We start from the raw sequence: 25,121 nt of genomic DNA on the forward strand, positions 1-25,121 counted from the left end.
AGGCTCCATCACCGGAGCCGTGGTGCTCCAGACTCGCTGTGGGGATCAGGGATGTGCCGAGGAATCTTTTTGCAGAAAACATACAGGTGTTTTCTGCAAACAGGTGGAGTCTCGAGGCAGACCCCGTTGGAGAAAGAACCATCTGTCCCCAAATTGTGATTTGTACCAACGTGATGGTGTCAGCAGAGCCAGCCCAGCCACGCTGCCCGGCCATCTGCTCTGCAGCAGAGGGAATTTATCCCCCCTAACCTCAGGGTTGTGTTCAGCATCAGAGAGGAGAACAAAGGCTGTGATTTGAGGGGGCTGAATCCACGTCCCCAGCTCCACACAGAGCTCTGGGGCAGAGCTGGGTTTGCAGGTCCTGAGGGATCCCTGCAGCCCCACCGTGCCACTGCAACCCTCCTGAAGGGGGTCAGACCCTCTGGGTGCCACTGAAGCCTTCAATTTGGAGTATTTGACTGCAAATAACCCAATTTGACTGTAAATAACCCAATTGGACTGTAAATAAGTCAACACTGGCCTGGTGTCCCAGCTGTGGCCTGTGCATCCTGTGCCACCCTCGGGGGCGCATGTCACTATTGGACATGAAATGAGCACACAGAAGCTTGGTGAGTTCAAGAGAGAAAAAGACCAAATTTTATTTCTGACCTTACAATATACAGAATTCCAAAAGTGACAGCGGATTGGAGGATGAAATTGCCACCTCTCCAACCACACTGGTCAAACCAACAGGTCATCAATTCTCTCCTCCCACAAAGAAGAGTGTAAAACAATCATTATTTACATGAACAGTGTGTGAGAACTCCAGTAGAAATATGTAAACATTATCAGAAGGCTAAGGAAGTTTTATGAGAATTTTAAAACCTTCAAAAGAACCATAAAAGAAAACTTAACACTTTTAAAAATCAGGGCAACAGGTGTGCATTCTATTTCATATCAGTCAGAGCTGGGGCAGTTCTCTGCTGTTCTTTGGGCAGTTTTTCTTTATCTCTCCCACAGCCAATCCTCTCTCCAGGAGATCTCTGCTGTTCATGGGCAATTAATTATTAATTATCTTCCGTTCATGGCCAGTGAGTGTCCCTGCATGGCTGAGAAAATTCCATCATCCATGGGGAGATGCTCTGCCCAGGGGAGGAGCCAAACATTCCTACCTGGATACAATCTGACCTGGGAACAGCACAGCAGCCTTTGCCCCCTGCATTCCCAGAGGAGCAGCTTTCTTCCACTGCATTCCCAGAGGAGCAGCTTTCTTCCCACTGCATTCCCAGAGGAGCAGCTTTCTTCCCACTGCATTCCCAGAGGAGCAGCTTTCTCCCCACTGCATTCCCAGAGGAGCCCAGGCCCATCTCCCCCAGCCCTGGAGCTCCAGAGGAAAACTCCCCCCTTGTGCAGGATCCTGCTCCAGCAGAAGCACAGCTGGCACTGCAGGAGGGCTGAGCCACCCTGGGATGGGGCTGCTGCCACCTCCCTGCCCCACAGCCTGCCAGGGCTGCTCTGACTCTGGCACTGCTTTGTTTTCTATTTTTCTGTACTATTGCATTTGTATTTTTAATTTTCCTAGTAATGAACTGTTATTCCTGCTCCCATATCTTTGCCTGAGAGCCCCTTAATTTCAAAATTATAATAATTCCGAGGCAGAGGGTTTGCATTTTCCATTTCAAGGGAGGTTCCTGCCTTCCTTAGCAGACACCTGGCGTCTCAAACCAAGACACAACTAAAATGATCCTCTGCAGATGATGTGATCCACTCCTCTCCACCTGCCCTGGCAGGTACTGGGATGCCTGTTTAATTCCCTGTTTCCATGACCTGTTTCTCCTGGAAGACCCACAGCTCTCAGCTAAGCAGAAGTTCCCAAATCAAGAGTGAGGTCTGTGGGTGCAATCCCCCCCTCTCCAAGCCAAATCCCTCCCAGGGCCTCCTTCCACACTCTTCACTCGAGGAAAACCTCCTGCCACCATTATTCCCATTCTTCTCACTGAAAGACTTAACTCCCTGTACAGCAGAGAAGATTTATTCTCTATATTCCATGGGAGAGATTCTCTCCAGCTGCTATTATTCCCTTATCAATAATTCACCGTGCAGCCCCACTCCGGGGCTGCACGAGCAGCCGGGAGCGATCCCAGCTCCTCGGATATTGCTGATGCTCCCAGCAAAGCAGAACACCACAAATGAGTCACATCCTCTGCAATCTTCTCCTTCCAGTTTCCTGTGGAGGGGAGCAGCTCCATGGAAGGGCTGCGAGCCCGTGGAGTTGAAATAAATAATTAAATAAATAAATAAAGGGAGATAATTAAACTCTATATTCCAATCTTAGAGGAGGAGGTCATAAAAAGGGACCCTTCATCTGGAAAATCCAACGCAATGAGGTGATTACAGGAGAAAAGCAGACATGGAACTGTCTGTGAGTGCAGAGCACACGCTGAAGCCTTGATCAAGACTCCCCCGTTAGAAGGACAAGTTGGTTGCCATTCCCATTTATCTCCCACGGGATAACAACAGTGGTGCACAGAGCTCAGGAGCAGAACAGCATCATTGGATTCATTTCTCCCACACCACACAGGCACAAATGCCTCATCTCCCACTGGAGGGACGAGCGTCGGGATCATCGGGATACGACCTCAGCACCGCCACCCTTCCATCGCTGTTAGAACCCCCCCAGCAGGCAGATTTACAGCTCTGAGGATGCACAAGTGTCATCTGTCACTAAATCAGGGGGAGGAAAGATGATCTCCCCCTTGCAGTTGTCACTGGGCAGTTCCACAGCTCGGGTGTCTGAGACATCTGTGCCATCATTGACTGAACCTTTCACCCTCCAGGCTGGCTTTGCTCTGGGGCATCCTGCCAGGGAGCCAAGCCAAGCAGCACTTGGGTGCTCCTTGATCCAGCCAGGTGGATCTGTCACCCAGGGATTTATTGGCACATGGGAGAAATGCCTCCCATTGCTCTCTTTACCTGCACGTTTCAATGGATTGCATCACAAATCACAGGAGCCCAGAGTGGGTATTGTAAGTGCAGGCAAACCCAATGGGAAGAAATGCCGATGTCTGACTCAATTCAGAAGGCTGAATGATTTCTTTATTTTAACTATGCTAAAATACATCAATATACTATATAAAAGGAGGATATTAAAACTACATACTACTTTCTCTGACTCTAACTCACTCACAACTCGTGACCCTCTCTCCAGAGTCCAGCCCCAGGTGGGTTGGAATGGATTGGATTGGAATGGATTGGGTTGGATTGGATTGGATTGGATTGGATTGGATTGGGTTGGATTGGCCATCAGGCTCAAACAATCCTCACCAGAATCCAATCAAGCACTCACCCCAGGGAAACAATTCTCCAAACACATTCCACATGGGAAAAACAAGGAACAGAAATAGAAATTGTTTTCTCTTTCATTTCTCTCTGTGCACTTCTATGAAAAATCCTGAGAGGGAGAGAAATGTGCTGCCACAGGGTTGGGTTGGGAGGGACCTTAAATCCCATCCCAATCCACCCCTGCCATGGCAAGGACACCTTCCACTATCCCAGGTTGCTTCAGTCCCATCCAACCTGGTCTTGGACACTTCCAGGGATCCAGGGGCACCCACAGCTGCTCTGGGCACCCTGTTCCAGGGTCTCCCCACCCTTCCAGCCAGGAATTTCTTCCCAGTCTCCCATCCATCCCTGCCCTCTGGCAGTGGGAGCCATTCCCGGTGTCCCACCACTCAGTGAGACAGCAGGATGCTCTCCAGAATGGTTTGAGCAAGGGAGAGGAAAATAGCAGCAATACAGAAGTTTGGAGAAGCCCAGTGCCACCAGCACACGTGGGTGAAGCTGAAGAAACAAAACCCAAAAATTTGGATTTTATCCATCCCAGAGGAGCCCGTAAGAGACCTGGAGAGGGACTTTGCACTTGGAGCGACAGGACAAGGGGGAATGTCCTTAAGGCAAAGGAAGATGGATTTTACTGGATGTTGGGAAGAAACTCATAAGAAATTAAAGTGCCCAGCCGGGAGTTGGCTGCAGCAGCTTATCTTGAGCCTCCACTTATGGCTGGGCTCGGACACGGTCGGACAGGCTAATCCAGGAGGAGATGCTGCAGTACCCAGAGCACTGCAGGAGATGACAGTGCTTCCAAGCTAATGGATAAGGCTAAAGACAGTGTGACCAATGGGATGAATCAATCAGAGCTGTGCAGCTTCAGGAGAAGAGAGAAAAGGAGAATAAAAATCACGGTTTAGAGCTTTTAGCCCCTGCACTGAGAGGAAGGGCAGATCTGGGTGTCCCAACAGAAAAACAAGCCCAGGAGAGGCCATGGAGATGCTCCAAGGGCTGGAGCCAGGCTGGGAGAGCTGGGAATGCTCACCTGGAGAGGAGAAGCTCCAGGCAGAGCTCAGAGCCCCTTGCAGGGCCTGAAGGGGCTCCAGGAGAGCTGCAGAGGGACTGGGGACAAGGGATGGAGGGACAGGACCCAGGGAATGGCTCCCAGTGCCAGAGGGCAGGGATGGATGGGAGATTGGGAATTGGGAATTCCTGGCTGGGAGGGTGGTGAGGGCACCAACCTCATGGTGCTTTGGGCATTTTGGGATAGCTGAGCTTTCCTGGATGGTCACACTGTGGGGTGTGAGGAGGGACAGCAGATCTGCCACACTCCAGGGTGGAGGAAGGCTGGAGGAAGATTCTCTGGGATTTATCTGCTCATAGTGAGGGAAAGACAGAACAGGGGCAGCCCCTGGGGCTGTGCCAGGGTTGCTCCCTGTGTGGAATTGTGCCAGGTTTTCCTGCAGGCTCTTGGCAGAGGATGGAGCCTGCACGTTGTGAGTGCTGCAGCACCCCATGCTGCTGTGGGCTGATTCCAGCCCTAAATATTGAAATTATTTGCCTCTGGGCTTCTCCCACCTCATCCTGTGGGCCACAGGGATGCAGCTCTGTGGATGCTGCACACAGGTACAGAGTTCACCAGCGACACTTGGGGATGGCAGCACCTCCAAAATGTGCCTTCAAAAATCAAAGTGAAATTTTAAAAAAATTTAAATCACTTGGTTCCATCAGCTAAACACATATAAACCTCTGAACTGACACCACTTCTAAACAGCAACCACCTCTCCTATGCACAGATCTCACCCCAGGGAGGGAGAAGTGCCAGAAATCACCTCGAAATTGCAGTCGATTCTCAGTGGAAGGAATTCAGCTGCTCTGATGATAAGCAGCCACATACATCTCTAAGCTGGAGAGGTAGATCATTAAAGGGGAAATGTTTAGAGAAATTAAATCCTTTTTTGCTGCTTCTTATGCTAATAGGGAAAAGCAAGCTGATTTGCAGGAGGACAACATTTATCAAAATCAAATTCATCAACGTCCCCATCTGTTCCCGTTCTGGTGCTGACTTTGTCAAAAATCAGCTTTCCTTCAACCAACACCCACGTCACTTGGAGCCAATTCTGGGCAGATTTGTAAATAAACCACTTCTGCAAAGCCAGCCAGGCAAAAAAAAAAAACAAAAAAAACCAACCAAACAAAAGTAGTGGAAAGGCCTGATAAATAGAAATACATGTTGGGATTGAAGGATTGAGGAGATGGCCAAGAGACTAAAGGGGTGGGGAATGATGAATCAGCCCAGCTGGGAAAATAACCCAGAGGCCAGTGGAGGGTTAATGATACCAGAAATGGGAAATCTCCAAAACAGGATCCTGCATCTCTGCCTCAGCTGTTGTTCTGTTGTTGCTCCTGGATGAAGCAGGATCTGGAAACAGCCCCATGTTGGAGCTGCTCCGCATGCAGGGACCAGTAAGCTCCTCCTGCAGCTCACAGGGGACTGGAAAGATCTCCTAAAAATGTCACAGCATCACAGAAGAGGAGCACAGAGTGTCCTGAGTTAGAGGGGTCCCACCAGGATCACCGAATCCAACTCCATGTGCTCCTGTTTGCTGTGGGAAGCAGCACTGATCTGGTTTGTGACATTGCTCTGCCTGTTCCCAGTTACTGGAGCCAACAGAGCATCAATACAGGCAATTTATGCCAAAGACTATGGAGAAAGTCTTATCTCAAAACTCAGCAATGAGGCATTTCACAGAGTCACAGAACTTTTGGGATTGGAAGGGACCTTAAAGAACATCCAGCCCCACCCCTGCCATGAGCAGGGACACCTTCCACTGTTCCAGGCTGCTCCAAACCCCATCCAGCCTGGCCTTGGGCACTGCCAGGGATCCAGGGGCAGCCACAGCTTCTCTGGGCACCCTGTGCCACAGAAATTAAAGGTGGCCTCACCACCCTCACAGCCAAGAATTCCTTCCCAATATTTCACATCTATCCCTTTTCCAGCTTAAAGCCATTCTCCCTTGTCCTGTCCCTCCATGCCTTTTCCCAAGTCCCCCTCCAGCTCTCTTGGGGCCCCTTTAGACACTGGAAGGGTTTTAAGGTCTGGTTCCTTCCCTTCTCCAGGCTGAACACCAAATTTAAGCACCAAGGCTGCTTTCCCCTCTCCTCCTTCCAGGGCAGGATTATTCCGTGTGCTCCCACATTCCTTTCATTCGGCACCTGACCCACGCAGGCATTTCCAGCAGTTCCAGGTGCAGGGTGGGCACATCCCCACGGATCACACCTGGCACAATCCAGGTGGCACCGGGTTGTTGTGGCCCCCCAGGACATCCAGCAGCAGAGCCCAGCCTTGCTCAGCTCCGGGGATCCCGCCAGGACATGCACACCAGGTGTGGGCACCCGGCGGATTTGGCTCCCGGCGCCGCAGGAAACGGAGGGGAAAAATCCCTGATGTTATAAATGAAAATTTGTCTAGACAAATTATTATGAAAAAAAAAAATATCTATTTTGCAATACTTACAGCTCTTTTTCTTGAGTGGATTCTTCGTGCATGTCGATTTTACGAGTGAAAACTTGCTGCTGCAGCTTCAGAGATTTAGCTCTGAATTTTGAGAGCTCTTGGCCCGTTTATACCCTTTCCTTAACGTGGCTTTTTGGCTGTTTTTGGGATCTGGTTGGTTCCGTGGAGTTCCTCAGTCCTGTCCGGCTGCTGAAATCAGTGGGACACCACCCGGATCGAGGATAGGGAACTCCCTGGATACCCCCAAACTAGATCACGTCGGGGTCACCAAGTTTGTTATAAATGAAAATTTGTCTAGCCAAATTAATACGAAAATATAAAATATTTATTTTGCAATCAAATTTTATCTGAGGTTGGAAAAGCCCTCTAAGACCATCAAGTCCAACTGTTCCCCCAGCACTGCCAAGGCCACCACTGTCCCATGTCCCCAAGTGCCACATCCACCCAGCTTTTAAATCCCTCCAGGGATGGGGAGTCCACCTCCCCAGGCAGTTCCAATGCTTGGCCATCCTTTCCAGGAAGAAACTCTTCCTGATATCCCACCTGAACCTCCCTGGCATGACTTGAGGTCGTTTCCTCTCATCCAGTCCCTGTTTCCTGGGAGCAGATCCTGAATCCCACCTGGCTGCCCCCTCCTGTCAGGGCATTGTGGAGAGCCATAAAATCTCTGTCAGCCTTCCAATGTCTCATTGTTCACTCCCAGGCCTGGAAATCCAAGTGATGATCTCAATCTTCACAAAATAAATCCATCTGTGGAAAGCCCAGTGCAGGAGTTGGAGATTTCAGCCACCTTAGCTAAACCCCATCCTGCTGCCAGGTGCTTTCCCTCTGCACTTCCTCTGGCTCAGCCTTAATTATTCATTTCCTGACATCCTTTCATTCAGAAAAGTCTCATCAATCCATAAAATCTGCTTTTTCCATTGGTTTGGTCCACTCCACTGTGGGCACAGCTGAAAATATTTACATTTCCTGCTTTTACCACCCTCTTTTAAATCATAAATTAACTTCAGGTGTTTCTGTAGAAGTGAAAATTCCTTCAGGGAAGCACAGCAATCCAAGCAATCCTTCTGTAGCATCTCCACGTTGCCACCACGTGGTCGGATGGCTCCTTTCTTTTCCTCTTCTTCTGGCCTCACCTCTTCCACAACCCTCTGGAGTCAAGTTGGAGCAGCCCTTTAGGAAATATGATCCAAAACTCTTTTAAAAATACTTTAAAAAATAATAATCTATTTAAGCACACCCAGGCTGGAGCACATCTGTTCGGAGCAGCGTGAGGAGCATTAATATTAGTCCTAATTATCCTAAACTCCTAATTATGCTAAACAAAAGCATAAATATGCTAAACAAAAGAGTGATGCCCCGGAGCCTCACCTGCAGGCAGATCCAGCCCGAATTTCACCGGGCTCCACCCGGCTTCTCCCTTTCCTGGGAGTGCAGGAGACCAAATTTCAGCGGCCACAGGAGGGATTTCAATCAGGAAATCTTGCAAAAAATATATTTTTAAAGGTTTCTTCATCGTGTTTGTGCTGTGGGCCGTGCTGGCCGCCTCTCCCTCCCAGCGAGGTCTCACTGCACCACCCCATGGTGGCTGGAGTTTTAGTCCTGGCCAATAACCTCTTTTTACAAGGCCTTTTAAGTCTAATCAAAAATTAAGCTACCCAATTAAGAAGTGACACCTAAATTATTTTCATTTCTAACCCACTAACTGACCCCTAAAGACCCACAATGCAGATTTTTCTACCCAATTACAAGGTACCACCTAAACCCAAGAAGAAAGAGGAAGAAGAAGAAAGGAACTCAAGACAACACCCTGAATCCTCCATGTTGAACCCATCTATAACATACTAAAAATTCTAAAACCTAAATTTATCACCCATGAGACATACTCCACTACTCTCTACAGGAAAGGGGAAAGGGGAAAGGGGAAAGGGGAAAGGGGAAAGGGGAAAGGGGAAAGGGGAAAGGGGAAAGGGGAAAGGGGAAAGGGGAAAGGGGAAAGGGGAAAGGGGAAAGGGGAAAGGGGAAAGGAAAGGAAAGGAAAGGAAAGGAAAGGAAAGGAAAGGAAAGGAAAGGAAAGGAAAGGAAAGGAAAGGAAAGGAAAGGAAAGGAACAAGGAGGAAAGGAAAGGAAAGGAAAGGAACAAGGAAAGGAAAGGAAAGGAGTAAGGAAAAGAGGCAAAGAAAAGAGGAAAAGGGAAAGGGAAAAGAAAAAGGGATGTGTAAAAGACCACAATTCAAATACTTCCCAAATATTTGACAAGGGGATGAGAAAAGGAGGAAGAGGGAGAAATGGCTCCTTATCCTTGGATAACGGTTTATCCCAGAAATCTTTACTCTGAACACACCTTTTTCTTGGTTCTTGATGCATCCACATGCCAAGGAATTTAAAGGAAAATTCAGGGAGAATCTTCCCGAGGAATCAGCAGTCACATAAAAGGAGGGGGAAAGGGCATTGAGGTCCAGGCTCAGCAAAACAAAGACTCTGGGAGGAAAAGCACAGCTGAAAAAAATATTTAATAGCGACCTTGCATTGATGTTTTCTCATTTTGCACTTCAAAACTCATCGACAGAGTCGTAATTTAATTTAGAAAAAAACCTTTTAGAAACTCACAGATTTCACTGGTGCTTTTCCCCCTCTGGTGTTCACAGGGATTTCAGAACCTGCCCTCACTTCAAGGACATCACTCACACATCAGCCACATCCACCTCAACCCCTCCTGCCCAGGATTCCTCCTGGTTTTTGGGAACCCACCTGGGGCAGGCAGAATTCCAAGGACCTACAAACTGTCCTTTTGGATCTGCCTTGCAGTGAAAGGGAATTTCTGAAAGCAACACTACATGGAAGTGAAATTTGTGGCTGGGAAGTTTCAAGCAGGGAAAAATGAGGGGAAAAGGCAGGTTTGGGCAGGAATTCATCTAGAAAGTCATTGGATTAATCAAAGTAGCGAGTTTGGAGGGTAAAGAGAAGCTGCTCCAAGAGTGGGGAATCACCATGGAATAAACTCAGGGAAAGGCCAAAGGTGATGTTGTGCAGATGAAACCAAGAACAAGACACCTGCAGGAGAGACAATTCCCCCTTCTTAAAGCAAAGAACCCTTAAAATTGAGATTGCATTTGGTGTTTCTAAACCAGGCTAAACACAGAATGTCTCCTTCCCCATCAAGCATTACCACAACTGAAATCACAGGTTTCCAACCCAGCCTTGGGCAATCAGGCAAACACAACTGCCAAAAATTCCCAGAACGTTTCCTTCCTATCAGGCAATTCCCAACCATTTTAATACCTAAAAATATTTCAGTTTGTCCTTTCCCTTGCTTTTTTCCCCACCTTGGTTTTCCCTTTTTTTTTTTTTCCTATTATTCCCTGTTGGATGTAACAGGAGGGGAGTGAGATTTCTGAGTGCCCGTGGAATTCCTCACTCCTGTCGGGGAGGAGCTAAGAGCATTATTGCACTTTTCCAGAAAATTCCACACATCCAGAGCTAGCAGCTCCTCAGCAGCCATTCCCAAGGGCAGGGATGGAGGGAAGGGAAGGAACAGGCACTGGGCTGGCTGTTACTCAGAATGCTTTGAGCATTCCTTGTCTGGATTTGTCTCCTCCCCAAGAAGCCTCTTTCACTTCAGAGCTGCCACCAGCTGGAATTAAGCTTCCCACTCCAGGATTAATCCCAGAGTGTTGATCCCTGCAGCTGCTGGGGTTGGATGCAGTGTGGGAGGGCCCATCTGCAGCTCCCACACCACTCACACACGGTTTAAGCAACCACAGAAAAGAGACACCAAAAAAATAAATTTTAAACATTGTTTGTCAACTCCAGCCTACGTTTTTTGCTACATAAAACCACATTTTATTACAATTTCTGGCTAAGCCTGGCATGAGTGAAAGTTCCTTCCCAAATCATTGGAACCATCTACCAGGATGAGGTACCCAAGCCAATCTTGAGTAAAAATCACTCAGTGCAGCTTTACTTTGAATTATTACTCACACCTGACTTTTCAAAAAAATCACTTTTTAGTTTCAGGGTTACAATTTTTATCCATGGAAGCAGCTGTTTCATCACTAAGCAGCAAGAACCTGAGCAAATAAAAAAGAAAGACACAAACACAGGAATCCAAAGCTGGTGGTTATTTTTTACTTGAAGACTCTCTGAGAAATTATTGTTACATTATTGTCATTAATTCTTTCTGGAATGAAACAGGCCTGGTCCAGATGATATGCAAAGGGCAGTCTGGTTTTACAAAATTCATATTCAAGCAACATCAAAACACACAAAGGACAGGCTCTCACACTCAGGTTACACCACTCAGCCTCAGTAAACATCTTTGGAATAGACATTTTTAAAACAAAGAAAATCAATCAAGGAACTTAAATATTCACAGGACAAAACCATAATATTATGCAAAATATGAAGGGTGAGATTAGCAGAGCTCAGCAGAGGCTGCCTGTGGATAATCCAAGCAGGAGTTGCTGGATTCCAGCTGGGAACAGTCTCCCCTACGAGGCAGGTTTGGGATTTGGTGCTGTGCCTAAGGCAGGGAGAAGTGAGCAGCAGGCAGAGAAAAAAAGTTAATTCATTCTGGAAGTTCTTGTTCAAGCAGGAGCCCACAAGTCCAGCAGAACAAAGGAAAGGTTGGGTGTTCTTTTAAAATAAAAAGTTAGCAACAAGTCAGCAGGGTGTCCTCTCTCTGTTGCACCAAGTTTGGTTGGAACTGAAAAATTAGAACCCTCTGCACTTATAAAAGCTACATTTAAATATATCCCAAGTGGAGTGAGCAGAGTTCAGCTCTTGAAACAATTCAATACTTTTTCCTACCAGCTACAACATTTCTGTCTTCTCAAGCCCTCTCCAAAACCACCACTTATCAAAGCCAGTGCTACTACTTCTCCTCAGTATTTATTTATTTATTGCTTTATTTATGAGTACCAAAGGCTAAGAGATGGGAACTTTTAGAGAATTTAAGGCAATTCCACAAAACCAACACCTTAAGGGCAATTCTGACACACAGTGGTCTTCATTCCAATACCAGGAGAGGTTTTATATTTAAAAAAGGAGAGGGACATTCAGATTTCAGCCAAAAACACCCTTTCAGACATCAGTTTATCTTTCTAACACAGCACTGAAGTCAAGTCATGCTAGAGCACCAATGCAGAGAAAAGAAAAAAAAAAAGGGGGGGGGGGGGAAGTCAGAACAATTAAAAAAAACAACTAAATAACTACAAATAAAACCTAAACACTAAAAAACCTAAATAACTAAAAATAAAAGCTAAAAACCCATAAAGCTAAACAAGCAAACAAAAAAAAAAATCAGAAACAGGCTTGTCAAAAAAATCTTAAGTGTGCTCATATTAGGCTCATCCTTCCCTTGCAAAAACTTTGGAATTTAATCAAAAGAATATGGAAAACTCTTTACAACACCGGTCCAATGGGAATGTGCATTCTTTTTATTTCTATACAGAGTGAAAACAAACACCATATAAACAAGAGTAAACTACTTTTTTTTTTTCTTTTTAAAGAAAAAAATCGGGTTTAATGGTCCAAAATGGTTTTGTGAAAACAGGAAAAAAAAAAAAAAGGTTCTGTAGAAGAATTAGAAAGGAGTGATTTTAAGTTCAGGCCAGGTACAGCCTGCATGGATTTGCAGCACGATTTGAATAAGAAATGATGGATTAAAAACAAGCAGAGTCCTGCTGGCATCCAGGAGGAGGCATGGAGAGGATTTGCACAGAGAACCCTGCACGTAAACTATTGCCACGTGGAGTCACAGAGACAGACAAGACTTCAAGGTGCTGCTTGTCACTTGTTCCTAGAGAAAAACCACTTGCCAAGAAGCTCAGAGAGTTTTCTACAGCTTTTTCTGGAAGAAATGGATGCAAGCAGCAGGTTTCTGTCAGCCAGAGGATCCCACTGCAGAGTGCTTGTGCTAAGTTCCATCAGCTCTTGGTAAGAAAAAAGGTTGGGAGGGGTTTGCAGCTCTCATTGTCATAGCAAAAAGCAGTTTTTTGTCATGTAAAAAGCCTAAACTAAAGGAATTTTAGTTCCATAACTAAAGGAACTTTTCCCCTCAGCATTTCTTCAGGGCACAGCTAGAGAGATTTATACTGAGAAACAGTATAAGAACAGGGAACCCTTTTGGGAGGTTTAACCAACAACCAGGTGAGTGCATTTTCCTTGCCAATGCTCCCTAATGGAAGAATTACTCTGGTTTACATTCTCTTCCAAATAATCCCTAGGGAACAAACCATTCCAGAAGCCACAGCAATTATTCCTTGGCACTTCTCTGAACACAGACAAGAGAAGTTCCAGCTATTTGCAACAGCGAGTTTTCCTTTGGAATACCTGATGCTTTTTTATTTATTATTATTATTTCCTCCGAATTCATAAAATGCAGCAATATTACCAAGCCAGGATTCATTCTTCTCTTCAAGCTGGAGGATTTGACATTGATCTCCCTGTGAGTGGCTGCCTCAAACACTAATCCTGGTGCAAATGCAGCTAAGATTTCTCCTGTGAAGCACCACTGGGCACGGGGCGCTGCCGGACACCACTTGGGGATGAGTCTCTCCTGCTCCCCTCTGCTTCATCATCTGAGATATCTCCCTCATCTGCTTCTTGCTCTTCATACGTGTTTTTCAGCAGATGAGCTGGCTCTGGACCTTGTTTCCCTCGAGGAGAAAGGAAAAACACACAAATAAATACCATTCCCAAGTAAAATCCACTTTTTTTAATAACACAGGCAAGCACAGCAACACTGAGGGCTCCACTCTAGTTTCTCTCCATGCCCATGAGGAATTTCATGTCTCGCAGGTATGAAAATGCTCTCAAAAATTTTAACCAGTTTTAAAAATACTCCAGCTTTACTATATAAAAAATCCCAACCCACTATAAACCCTAAGGACGAGGCATCAACCCCAAATGCAAAGCTCTACACTCCATGTCACATCCTGCAGACACCACGATTTCTTGAATATTTTCTACAAATGAGATTTACCAAGCAGCTTCACTGAATTAGAAGTTTGCTGTGGGCTTACTTGACTGAGGCTGGAGCTGTGGTGGTCTGTGCCTCTTGGAGGGACAGATGCAGTCTGCCAGGAACACCATCATCTGCAACCAAAGAAACCCAAGGTGAAACTCCCAAACACTCTGCACATTGGAATGGTTTAGGCTGGAAAATTTTAAGATCAAGTCTAACCATTTACCCTCAGGTGGATCCCATCCATTTCCCCTTGGATTATGGGGGCTCCCTCCTGGTCCCCATCCTGTGTTCCAGCTCAGGGTACCCCAAAACCCACCCCAAACCAGAGGCAGAGGCAGCAGGAGTGTAACAAAGTCACAGTCAGCCCCAAGGACTGCACTTACAAGTCCCAGGACCATTCCTAAGAACAGAGTTGCCAATCCAAAAACAGCATAGGAGCCCCAGACTGGTATTCCAAGATTTTCTGTTAAATAGCCATGGCCATGCTGGAATAAAAGAGAATAATTTCAGGAAGAGCTGGATTTCATATTGAGATAAAATGAAGTGGAAATGTAAGCAAATACCCTGATCCACATGGACAACTTGAACAAGGCTGACATGCTGCTCATCCTGAAACAAAGCAGAGAAGAGGAACTGAGAACAGCTTAAAATCAGCCTCAAACCTGTGTGAAACAACCTCAGCTCATACATGGACAGCTATAAATTCCCAAATGTCTCTAACTTGGGTCTGATAACGTGAATTTCAAGTCCCTTTTCTGTTCTCTCTGGACCAATGCTCTGTGAGAAGCCAGCTGGAACTCCAGTGATGATATTAAGAAAGAAGCATCAGGAGGTTTTATTAAAACAAAAAAAAATAAGCTACTAAAAGAAAATCAGGTTATAAGAGCTGAGAGATTCTCAGACACTTAAGTTTGGTGTCTAAATACAGAAAAAAATAGAGAACTTGCTAATGCTGAATTAATAGCCAGTTTCACACATTCCTTGGTGTGGGATAATACTTTGTAAGAGAACCACCCTCACAACCAGGAATTCCTTCCATATATCAAACTTAAATTTCCTTCTGACAGTCTGAATCCATTCCCTTTTCCCTGTCAGTTCCTGATGGAGAATCCCTCTGTGATTTCCTCCAGACAGAGGAAGAAATTTCCTAGGATTTAGCTGGGCAAAACCATCTCGGTGCCACAGAGACCAAACTTCAAGGGTCAGCAAGGTCCCTACAACAGTTTAGGAAACAAGAAACCTCTTCAAGGCTTAAAGTAAACCTTGCTGGGGACTTCTCTGCTATGGTGACAATGCTCAGGTCACCTCTGCCATGGGGACAACCCTCCCAGAGCTGAGGAAGAATTAGGACACCCACCCACCACATTCACACAGCTCCTGCCCACACAGAGCTGGGAGCAGGACACTCCTCAGGACATCTGATAATAAATTCTTACAAAAACCAACCCAAAACTTACAGGAAAGAGGAAGGACCAAACCAGGAGGACACTGGTTCAATGGATTTCCACTCCTGGTCACTGATGAAATTAATGAAGGCAGCTTTAGTCCTTGCTCCCTGGTATCTCCTGAACTCTCCATCTTTGCAGCTGTAAAACAGCAACAACACCACCACCAAAATCTTTTATTTTATATGATCCAAGCACCAAGTGCAGCATTTGTTTCCCCCCCCCATCACCTTGTCTATTTTTTACACATTCACTTTTTCAGTGTTAATTTTTTTTTTTAAGCTGATATTCCCTCTGAGAAATATTTTCCAAACACCTGGACTAAGCTCAAGTTATTTCCAGAACACTGACTCCACCAACACCTTGGCTAGCTTTAGGCTGTGATTCCATAAAAAAAAAAAAAAAAAAAAAGATAATTATCTTCCTAATGCCCTTGCCACACACCTGCACTGAAGATCAACCTACAGAGAAAGGATTGCAAAACAGAAACACCCATGAAAAGGCAGAATAAATAAGGCCTGAAGGGAAAGGAAAAGAAATCATCTGGAAGCACAAGGTTACAGCAGGTGAGACAGTGGCTGTGTCAGTGAAAAGTAGGTCCTATTCTTAAAGAGCATAATAAATCTCATTTATTTGCCCCCCGCAAAAAAGAGGAAAAAAAATGCCCACTCTCACACCAAAAAACCCCTGCAGCCCTGCATACTTACTGATAGATGGTAGGGAGAGCTGTGATGATAAACCGCCCACTTAACCCTGTAAAAAAAGGTTTTTTGAGTATTTTTATGGGAAAAAAAAGAGCTAAGAAATGTTATAACACCCCAAAATACAACTGCAGGCCTAGCATCAATCTTTCCATGCAATCCAACACAACCTTGTGCATGTCAAAGCAGCACACACTAAAGAAAAGGTCCCTGGACAAAGAGTAAAATGGGGAAAATGAGGTATCCAGGGATAACTGCTCTATTGGACTGTTTTGGCTGTAGTTCTTCAGAGGGAGACGCTCTCCTTTGCACACATGACCTGCAGCCTCCAGAAACCCTGAAGAAAATAATCCAAGTTGAGGCAAGCTTAAAGTAATATGACTCTGGAGAAAGAGATCAGCATGGGGGAGGGCCAGGTTTACAAATCCCACATGGACAGGAAAGTTTCAGGAGACTCTCAGCAGAAGGAGAGAAGATTGTTTGCACTCCCTTCTACCACCCAAAGGACGGACTGGAATGGCAAGGCTAAAACTTTGTTTTTTGCTTAAAAAGCACGGCCAAAAATCTCCTTGAAATCGTGTTCTGGAGAAAACCTCTCATTGTTTTGATCTATTAAAGTCTATCCATTTTATTTATTCCATTCATTCAATTGTATTTATTTTATCTGCTAGCTGGCAGTCTCCTCCCTGTGAGGAGAGGTTGCTGTGTGAAAGCTGGGATCCCTGGCAGTGTCCAAGGGCAGGCTGGACAGGGCTGGAAGCACCTGGGATAGTGGAGCTGTGTGAAAGCTGGGATCCCTGGCAGTGTCCAAGGGCAGGTTGGACAGGGCTGGGAACACCTGGGATAGTGGAGCTGTGTGAAAGCTGGGATCCCTGGCAGTGTCCAAGGGCAGGTTGGACAGGGCTGGGAGCACCTGGGATAGTGGAGCTGTGTAAAAGCTGGGATCCCTGGCAGTGTCCAAGGGCAGGTTGGGCAGGGCTGGGAGCACCTGGGATACTGGAAGGTGTGGTGGGGGGTGGAATGGAATGATCTCCAAGGTCCCTCCCAACCTAACCATTCTGGGGCTCTATTAAGCAGGATTAGGCCGTTTAGTCACACAGCAACGCGCCTTTGGTAGAGATGAGTAAAACACTTTCATTACCCTTATTAACTCTGCCTGCTTCTCACAAGCACACGCTGGAGATGAGCACCCCCAAAGCCCTCAGCTCCCCAAATCCCAAATTCAGGAACCCTTTCCAGCCCCTCTCACCCGGCTGCTCCGTCACATCCACTTTGGCCACGTTCACCCCCAGGTCCTCTCCCCACTCGGCGAACTTCTCCCACTCGGGCTGCAGGTTCTCGCAGGCGGGACACCAGGGCGCGTAGCTGTGGGAGCAGCACAGCGCCGTCACCACACGCGCCCCACACAAACACACACACACCCCCACCACCAGCGAGCCGCTCCCCACTCACAACTCCACCATCCACTCGTCCTGCAGCAGCTCCCGCCACATCCCGTCCGACAGCACCTTCACGGGGCTCGGCTTGCCGTGGGTGGCGGCCGCCAGGGTCAGGCACAGCAGAGCGCAGAGCGGAGCCCTCAGCGGAGCCCTCAGCGATGGCAGCGCCGCCATCTTGTCCCCCCCCCCCCTTCCCTTCCGCCTTCCCGCCGCGTCATGGCCGGGCCCGCCCTGAGGGCAGCGCGGGAGGCGGGATCGGGGAATTGCGGGATCGGCGGGATCATCGGGGAATTGTGATCCTGGAATAGTCGGAAAGGATCTGGAATTCCCTCTCGTCCCACCCCCTGCCATGGGTGCTCACACCTACCGCGGTGCTGCAAGGCTCGGTCAGTGTGGGCTCGGACAGGGATGGTTGGGTAACCGTGCCTCAGCGCCCTCACAGCGAAGGGTTTCTTCCACGTTGTGAAAAATGTATGTTTTATGATTGGCTTTTCGCAAATGTTACAATGAATATTGTATGTGTGATGTTGGAAAGTTGCGCTGTATTAATTCTCTAAGTAGTGTGTTAAATGTAGTTTTAGGTTACGACATAATGTTAAAATAGACACTCTGCAGTCTAGGATTTGTTACAAGCTCAAGCAGGAAGATGAGATAATCAAGAAACTCTTCACACAGAGATGTCAGCGAAGGGGGCCCATAAAAAGTTGCAGCCTCCTTGTTGGAAAATACAAACATTCTTCCACCTTCTCTCTGTCTTTATGGAACCACCAGGATTAAGGGGAAAAAGTTGATAAAACACAGAAAAGTTCTTAATTTGCAAGGTATTTATGCATTATGTATGAGATGTACAAATATGCAACAGGCTGTTGCTTTTAAGGGTTATTCCTTTGTTCACAAGGTATGTTTTTTGTGACCTAGTGTCCGAGAGCAATCGGATGGATGTCCGTAATTCTTTGCGTTTTATTGTCTTGTAATTGTCCTAACTCTAAACTTTATTATTCTAATTGTATTGTTGTTATTATTATTATTATTATTATTATTATTATTATTATTATTATTATTATTCCCCTTAATCCTAGTGGTTCTGTGAAAAATGCCAGTCGCTCGCTTTTTTAAATTCTAAAGTTTAATAATAATAAAATGGCTATAAAAATGCTAATACAGTTAGAGTAATAAAATTTAGAGTTAGGGCGATTACAAGACAATAAAAAGCAAAGAATTATGGACATCCGAATGCTCTCGGACACTAGGTCACCAAAAGCATACCTTGTGAACAAAGGAATAACCCTTAAAAGCAACAGCCTGTTGCATATTTGTACATCTCATACATAATGCATAAGTACCTTGCAAATTAAGAACTTTTCTGGGCTTTATCAACTTTTTCCCCTTAATCCTGGTGGTTCCACAAAGACAGAGAGAAGGTGGAAGAATGTATTTTCCAACAAAGAGGTTGTAACTCTTTATTTGTATTTGCCCCCCCCAAAAAAAGAGGAAAAACCCTGTTGCTGTTATCTCTGTGCAAAGAGTTTCTTGATTATCTCATCTCTTTCTTGAGCTAGTTAAAAAGTATCTTACATAGCACAGTTTCTATTTTTACATTTTGTTATAACCCATAAATAAATATAACACATTACTTAAGAGAATTAATACAGCATAACTTTCTAACATTACACGTATAATATTCATTGTAACATTTGCGAACAACCAATCATAAAATATGCATTTTTCACATTCCATATGTCTTAAATTTCCCTTTTTTCAATTTGCACTCATTACTCCTTATTGCAGAATCCTTGAGGTTGGAAATTATCTCCGAGGTCATTGAGTCCAAGCTGTGCCCGGTCCCCACCCAGCTCTGAGTGGCACATCCAGGAATTCCTTGGGCACCTCCAGGGATGGGGACTCCACCATTCCCTGATCAGCCCCTTTTAATGCTTGATAACCCTTCTTGTGAAGAAAATCTTCCTCATATCCAATTTAAACCCTCTCTGTCCCTGTTCCCTGGAGCAGAGCCTGATCCTCCTGACTGTCCCCTCCTGGCAGGAGCTGTGCAGAGCCACAAGATCCCCCTGAGCCTCCTTTGCTCCAGGCTCAGCCCCTTCCCAGCTCCCTCAGGGACTCTCCAGCCCCTTCCCAGCTCCCTCAGGAACTCTCCAGCCCCTTCCCAGCTCCCTCAGGAACTCTCCAGCCCCTTCCCAGCTCCCTCAGGAACACTCTAGCCCCTTCCCATCTCCCTCAGGGATTCTCCAGCCCCTTCCCAGTTCCCTCAGGGATTCTCCAGCCCCTTCCCATCTCCCTCAGGAATTCTCCAGCCCCTTCCCAGCTCCCTCAGAAACTCTCCAGCCCCTTCCCAGCTCCCTCAGGAATTCTCCAGCCCCTTCCCAGCTCCCTCAGGGATTCTCCAGCCCCTTCCCAGCTCCCTCAGGAATTCTCCAGCCCCTTCCCAACTCCCTCAGGGATTCTCCAGCCCCTTCCCAGCTCCCTCAGGAACTCTCCAGCCCCTTCCCAGTTCCCTCAGGAACTCTCCAGCCCCTTCCCAGCTCCCTCAGGAGTTCTCCAGCCCCTTCCCATCTCCCTCAGGAACTCTCCAGCCCCTTCCCAGCTCCCTCAGGGATTCTCCAGCCCCTTCCCATCTCCCTCAGGAACTCTCCAGCCCCTTCCCAGCTCCATTCTCTGCACACTCTGCAGCCCCTCAGTGTCCTTCCCAAATTTAGGGGCCATTGGTTTCTGGCTAGGAGCACACGCTGCTGGCTCATGTTGAGTTTTTCATTAACCATCACCCCCAATGTTTCTCCACAGTCCCTTCTCCATCCATCCTGTGTGTCTGGGATAGAGGGCAACAACAGCTTCCCCAGAGCAGCTGTGGCTGCCCCTGGATCCCTGGAAGTGTTCAAGGCCAGGCTGGACAGGGCTTGGAGTAACCTGGGATGGTGGAAGGTGTCCCTGCCCATCCATGGGGTGGAACTGGGTGAGTTTTAAGGCCTTTTCAAACCCAAATCATTCCACGATTCTATGATCTTTACTTACAGCAGAAAGTAACAGCACCTGAGTGATTAATTCTCAAGCAGAAGTCAGGAAGAAGGTCAATGTTAACAAGCAAACAAATCCCACACCAACTCACTCCTGTCTCTCACCAGCTGAAGCATTTCCAGGGAAGGAACCTCTTTTTCCACGTGCACATAGTTTCTTTAACACAATTTTTTTCCCCAGCTCCTGTAATAATGTCACCTTCCCTTTCCTGCCTGGATAATTTCTTTGCCTGCCCCTTTGCCATGATTTCATATCCCACAGTTCAGAGCCTTGGCAGCCTGAACAGCAGTGCAGGAAAAAAAAAAAAAAGAATAAATCAGCATTTGGGTTTTTTTTTTTAATTTTATCTTATTTGGGCAATTTTTCTATAGTACAACGTGTATGTTCCTGTCTGTAGGAGAACAGGCATTATTAAGGACTTGTTATTCATTGATTCAGCACTCAGGAATAAATCACTGCTTGCAGCACTCTGCTGACTGCTGGTTTAGGCATAATTGAATTTTTGAAATTTGTTATTGATAATCCATGAATATTCCACTCTGCATCAGCAATCAGGTGAAAAGCAGAGAGCTGTCTCAGGGTAACAACTGGACTCAATGACCCTGAAGGTCTCTTCCAACCTAAACAGTTCTGTGCATTCTGTGACTATCCCTGATAATTTGAGATCTGTTGAGGAATAAGTGCATAAAAATGTGTTGTGTAACCATGTGTAAATAAATTTACCATTTTGAATAAAAAGATTTCTTCAAAGGCACACTGAGCTCCCTATGGGAACAGCTTGAAAGACCCTGAAAATTATGACTTCATACCTCCCCTGCTTGGTTCCAGGAATTATTTTAAGTGTAATGACTGCTCTGAATTACTTTTATCTCAGTTATTAATACGACATTGGCATTGTCTTGTTTCTTTGTAAAGTTTTGAGAACAAGAAAGCCTTACCCTTATCTTTGAGGCATTTTCCTCCAGCCTGCTCCCCTCAGGCCTCCCAAGCTGACAGGAGAAATATCTGCCCCATCTTTCAAGGTTCATGGCAGGATAAAGAGAGTTAATAACCAAGTGACCTTAAAAAAGAATCACATCTTTCATTCTTTTCCATGTTCTTTTTCAGTGCTGCCACACAGAGGCAGAGTTGAGGCTGCTTCTAAGGGGAAAGAGTGAAGGAAGAAAATCCTTTTTGGTTAGAAATTACCTGCATTTCCTGCTGGGGACACCCCATCACCTATCAAGGCTTTTTCCTTATCCAAGAACTCATGGTTTAGGTTGTTTTCTTAAGGTAAGGAGTATTTTCTGGTCAGTTTAAACCTTCCCACCAACACACAACCACAAACTGATGAAGGGTGGGGTTACAAAAGTACCACCACCAGAGAGTCTTTAAGTTTCATGAAAATAATTGTCCATTTAGAGTGAGCACTAGTGATGCACAGGAAGAAGCACAAGCCCAGATAATTGTTTGACAGAGGGAAAATCATGAAAACCTTAACCTGGTCTAGTGGAAGGTGCCCCTGCCCAGGGCAGGGGGTTGGAACAAGATGGATTTTGAGGTGTTTCAACCCAAACCATTCTGGGATATATTCTCCTGTCCACACAGCTGTTGGGTTTTGATGCAGGATGAAGGATGATGAAATTAGAGTGCCCTGTGTCACCAAGAAATCATCTTGATGATGTCTGTGCCTCATAGAATCAGATGCTGCAGGTAGGAGTGGAAATGGAAAGACTCAGCTCCCTTTGGGCTTTGCTTTCTGTTGAGCTGAAAATAAAAATTAAAAAGGAAAATACTCCAACACTCAAATGCCTCAATGTTGTCCCCAAAGCTAAAGCCACAGAGATGAACAAATTCTACAAACTCAATCCATTCTGTAAGTGCTCAAAACCACTTTAAAAAATGGCACACAAATTGACTGACTGGGTTTCTTTTTTGCAGAATGTTGGTTCATTATATTTTAAATTGGAACAAACTGAAGCTGTTCTATTTTTCTATATTTTATCTTTTTTTCCCCTCTGTTTTTTAAGCCCCTTTACATGTCCTGAGGATGAGCTGAACACCAAACCAGATGAACGAGCTGCAGGAGCCCAGCACTTGCCCACATGGGGCTGACCTTTTGAAGGACCACTTGAAGAGAGCAGAGGCTTGGCCAGGTGATGATTCCAAGCTCTGCAGTCCCTGGATCAGGTACAGCATGAGAGCCCTGACCTCATTTACAGCTCCTGCATTTCTGAAATGCCAAGAGATTATGCAGAGAGCTTTCCTGAGCGTGATCATGTGAGGCAGGAGACATGAAGTCATTGTCCTAAAGCCCAAGGTGAAACCAGACTGTCCCAAAAAGTCCCAGCCAGGCTTGGAGCTGCATTTTGTAGTGCTGCAGGAAGCACAACTGATCCTGGCTAATTTTTTCTAGGTGGTTTTGCTAAGGTGAAGGGGATTTTGTGGTCACACCAACACACAACCACAATTTGAGCAAGGTTTGGGTTACAAAAATACCAAATGTGTGTGAATTTCATGAGTTGTCTATTAGAGTGAACTGTTTCCTGGCTTCATCCTTTTGGGAAAGTTGGCATCTAGAATTCCACTCAGAGCAGTTTTCTGGGCATCAGCATTAAAAAAATAAAAGTGAAGACATAATTATTGCTCTGTGGCTCAGGATTTCACTCTAGGAACTCTATTCATACATGAATGCTTTTATTCCTACAGAAAAATCCTGTATTTCACAGGAAATAATTTATCCTGGACTGAAACCCCCAGAGGTGCCAGTGACTTCTCAGGAGCCACACTGGGCTTGGTGCACATGAACATTCCCCACTGTCCATGTGGGAAGGATTAACAGAATCCCCTCCTCCTGCTTGGAAAAACCACCCTGAAAAGCACATTCCCATCCAACTGGCCCATTCCTTCTGCTCCACAGCACTGGAGCTGCCTCAGCCAAGCCTCACAGGGCCCACAGTGTTCAAGGGTTCAGGTTTTGGGGAGCAGAGAGGTTCCCACAATCAGTTTGCTGCTTCCCACTTTGGAAAACCACATGGAAGACCTCAGAATTATTCTCACAATCCTCTCTGAGCTAAGAAACCCCAGTAAGTGCTAATTATTCAGTAATTAAGTGTCTCTCTGGGGTCATAATTGTGAGTGTGGCCTCTCCCCATTACTGTGTGCAGCAGTTTCCTCAATGCCCAAAGAAATTCTCTCTTTCCCATTTGATTGGATTACAAAATTGCTTTAAACTCAGGAGATGATGAGGAAAAGTGTGGTTCTGCACAGGAGTTACCATGGGAACTAAAGTAGGGAGAGATCTTTGTAAACCAGAAGTCAAGCAATTGGGTTTCAGACAATTAATATTGTCTCATTCATTAACTTTAACTCTTCTGTGCTCTGCTCCAAAGTAGTTTTTAATCTCTTTTTCTGTATCAAATGCTGTGTAAAAGAGGTTCTGCTCTCCTGAGGGTTCATCCCTCGTTCTGCAAGGCCATCTTGCATCCCTGGCTTCCACTTCCCCTTCTGCTTTGCCTTTTGGGGCTGGGGACGTCTCTGGGGGCATCCAGGTAGGATTTGGTTTGGGACTGGGACATGCACGTGGGGAGAAGTGTCAAGGCTCCTGTCCTGTCATTGTAACCAGGACTGGTGGCTGAGCTGAGCTGAGCAGCTCTCATTGCTTCTCCTGCATGAACCCTTCTGCTCTTTTTTCTAACACCTTGGACTCCTTAAATCTTCTTTTCTAATTCCATGTTTGGCACTTTAGTGAGGAGCAGTTGAGAGCTGTCCCAGTGCCAGTAGCTGTCCCTCTGCTCTGCTCTCTTTCCAAACCCTCTTTTTCCAGCTCTCAGACCCCATCCCATCTCCTGCCATCCTCTGGCTTTCCCCTCACAGCACATGTATCACACCTTAAAAATAATTAGCAAAGGAATGTCCTTATTTTCCTTTAGACCTCTGCCTGACTCTGAACAGGAGGAATTCCCCTCCCAAGGGAATTCATTATTCATGTATTTAAAAAGCAAGCTCCTCCTCAGCCCCCTCCCCTGTGTGCTGCTGACCTCCTTCCCTGTGCTGGATATGGAATTACTCATTTTCCCAGGGGCTGACCCATCACTTGGTTGTTTCAGCTCCTCACAAACAATATTTCTGTCCCACCAGAGGCAAAAGCTGAGTTCAGCATAAAACTAACTTCATTTTCCAGCTCCTGTTCAGATCCCAGGGTCTTATCCCACTTTTTCCACCGTCCCACCTGTATCCACAGTTCAGCTTGGAAAAGGCAAGAGCCAAACCACCAAATTTCCAGTTTCTAATCAAAATCAAGGAAAAGTGAGACAACCTCAGAGAACCCCTGGGGAGAATTAGCATTGCATGAGATCAAACCTCCTTTCCCCAGCTCCAGTCTCCAATTGCTGAACTGATTTTGGCAGAAACCTTCCAGAATATTTGCTCTGGAATACGTCAGCAGACGAGATTTCAGCTCAGGGAGATGAGAAGAGGCTGGAAGCAGAGGCTTGCAGTGGGAAATGTTGGGCAGCCAAAAATTGAGGTGTTGGCATTTCCTCTGCAGATTTTGCTGCAAAACATGAATAAACCAGAGAGTGCAGAGCAAAGAACATGGGCCAAGGAGAGCCAGATCAAAATGACCACTCCCTGCCTTGCAAATCCTTCTTTGTCCAGATGTCAATCCCTTCTGACCTGCTTGTTTTCCATCCCTTTGCACCAGCCTGAAGGTTGCTCTTAGTTCTGGGAGTC

General features: G+C 46.1%; 1 protein-coding gene and 2 long non-coding RNA genes across 5 annotated transcripts; 1 reads left to right on the plus strand and 2 right to left on the minus strand.

Annotated features, from left to right (window-relative positions):
• Positions 1-7,126: 7,126 nt before the first annotated feature.
• LOC140684357 (uncharacterized) lies at positions 7,127-9,357 on the minus strand. Of its 2 annotated transcripts, none has more exons than XR_012056577.1 (2): positions 9,168-9,357; positions 7,127-7,996 (listed from the first exon to the last, which is right to left on the minus strand). It is a non-coding gene; the product is annotated as an uncharacterized lncRNA (long non-coding RNA). The 2 variants fall into 2 exon arrangements; XR_012056576.1 differs by lacking the exon at positions 9,168-9,357 and adding an exon at positions 8,195-8,703.
• A 1,572-nt stretch (positions 9,358-10,929) lies between these two features.
• On the minus strand, positions 10,930-17,591 carry TMX1 (thioredoxin related transmembrane protein 1). The gene is made up of 8 exons (XM_030273233.4): positions 17,392-17,591; positions 17,189-17,304; positions 15,946-15,991; positions 15,251-15,379; positions 14,357-14,402; positions 14,177-14,278; positions 13,849-13,921; positions 10,930-13,482 (listed from the first exon to the last, which is right to left on the minus strand). Exons 1-8 carry the CDS (start codon positions 17,550-17,552, stop codon positions 13,313-13,315), a joined length of 843 nt encoding a protein of 280 aa, XP_030129093.4. The 5' UTR covers positions 17,553-17,591; the 3' UTR covers positions 10,930-13,312.
• A 46-nt stretch (positions 17,592-17,637) lies between these two features.
• Positions 17,638-23,030, plus strand: LOC115495332 (uncharacterized). 2 transcript variants are annotated; one of them, XR_012056575.1, is made up of 4 exons: positions 17,651-17,764; positions 20,178-20,346; positions 21,516-21,680; positions 22,418-23,030. It is a non-coding gene; the product is annotated as an uncharacterized lncRNA (long non-coding RNA). The 2 variants fall into 2 exon arrangements; XR_003960533.4 differs by lacking the exon at positions 20,178-20,346 and having other exon boundaries at positions 17,638-17,764.
• The last annotated feature ends 2,091 nt before the right edge of the window (positions 23,031-25,121 follow it).

Source organism: Taeniopygia guttata, chromosome 5, assembly GCF_048771995.1.
Source record: "Taeniopygia guttata chromosome 5, bTaeGut7.mat, whole genome shotgun sequence".
NCBI lineage: Eukaryota > Metazoa > Chordata > Aves > Passeriformes > Estrildidae > Taeniopygia > Taeniopygia guttata.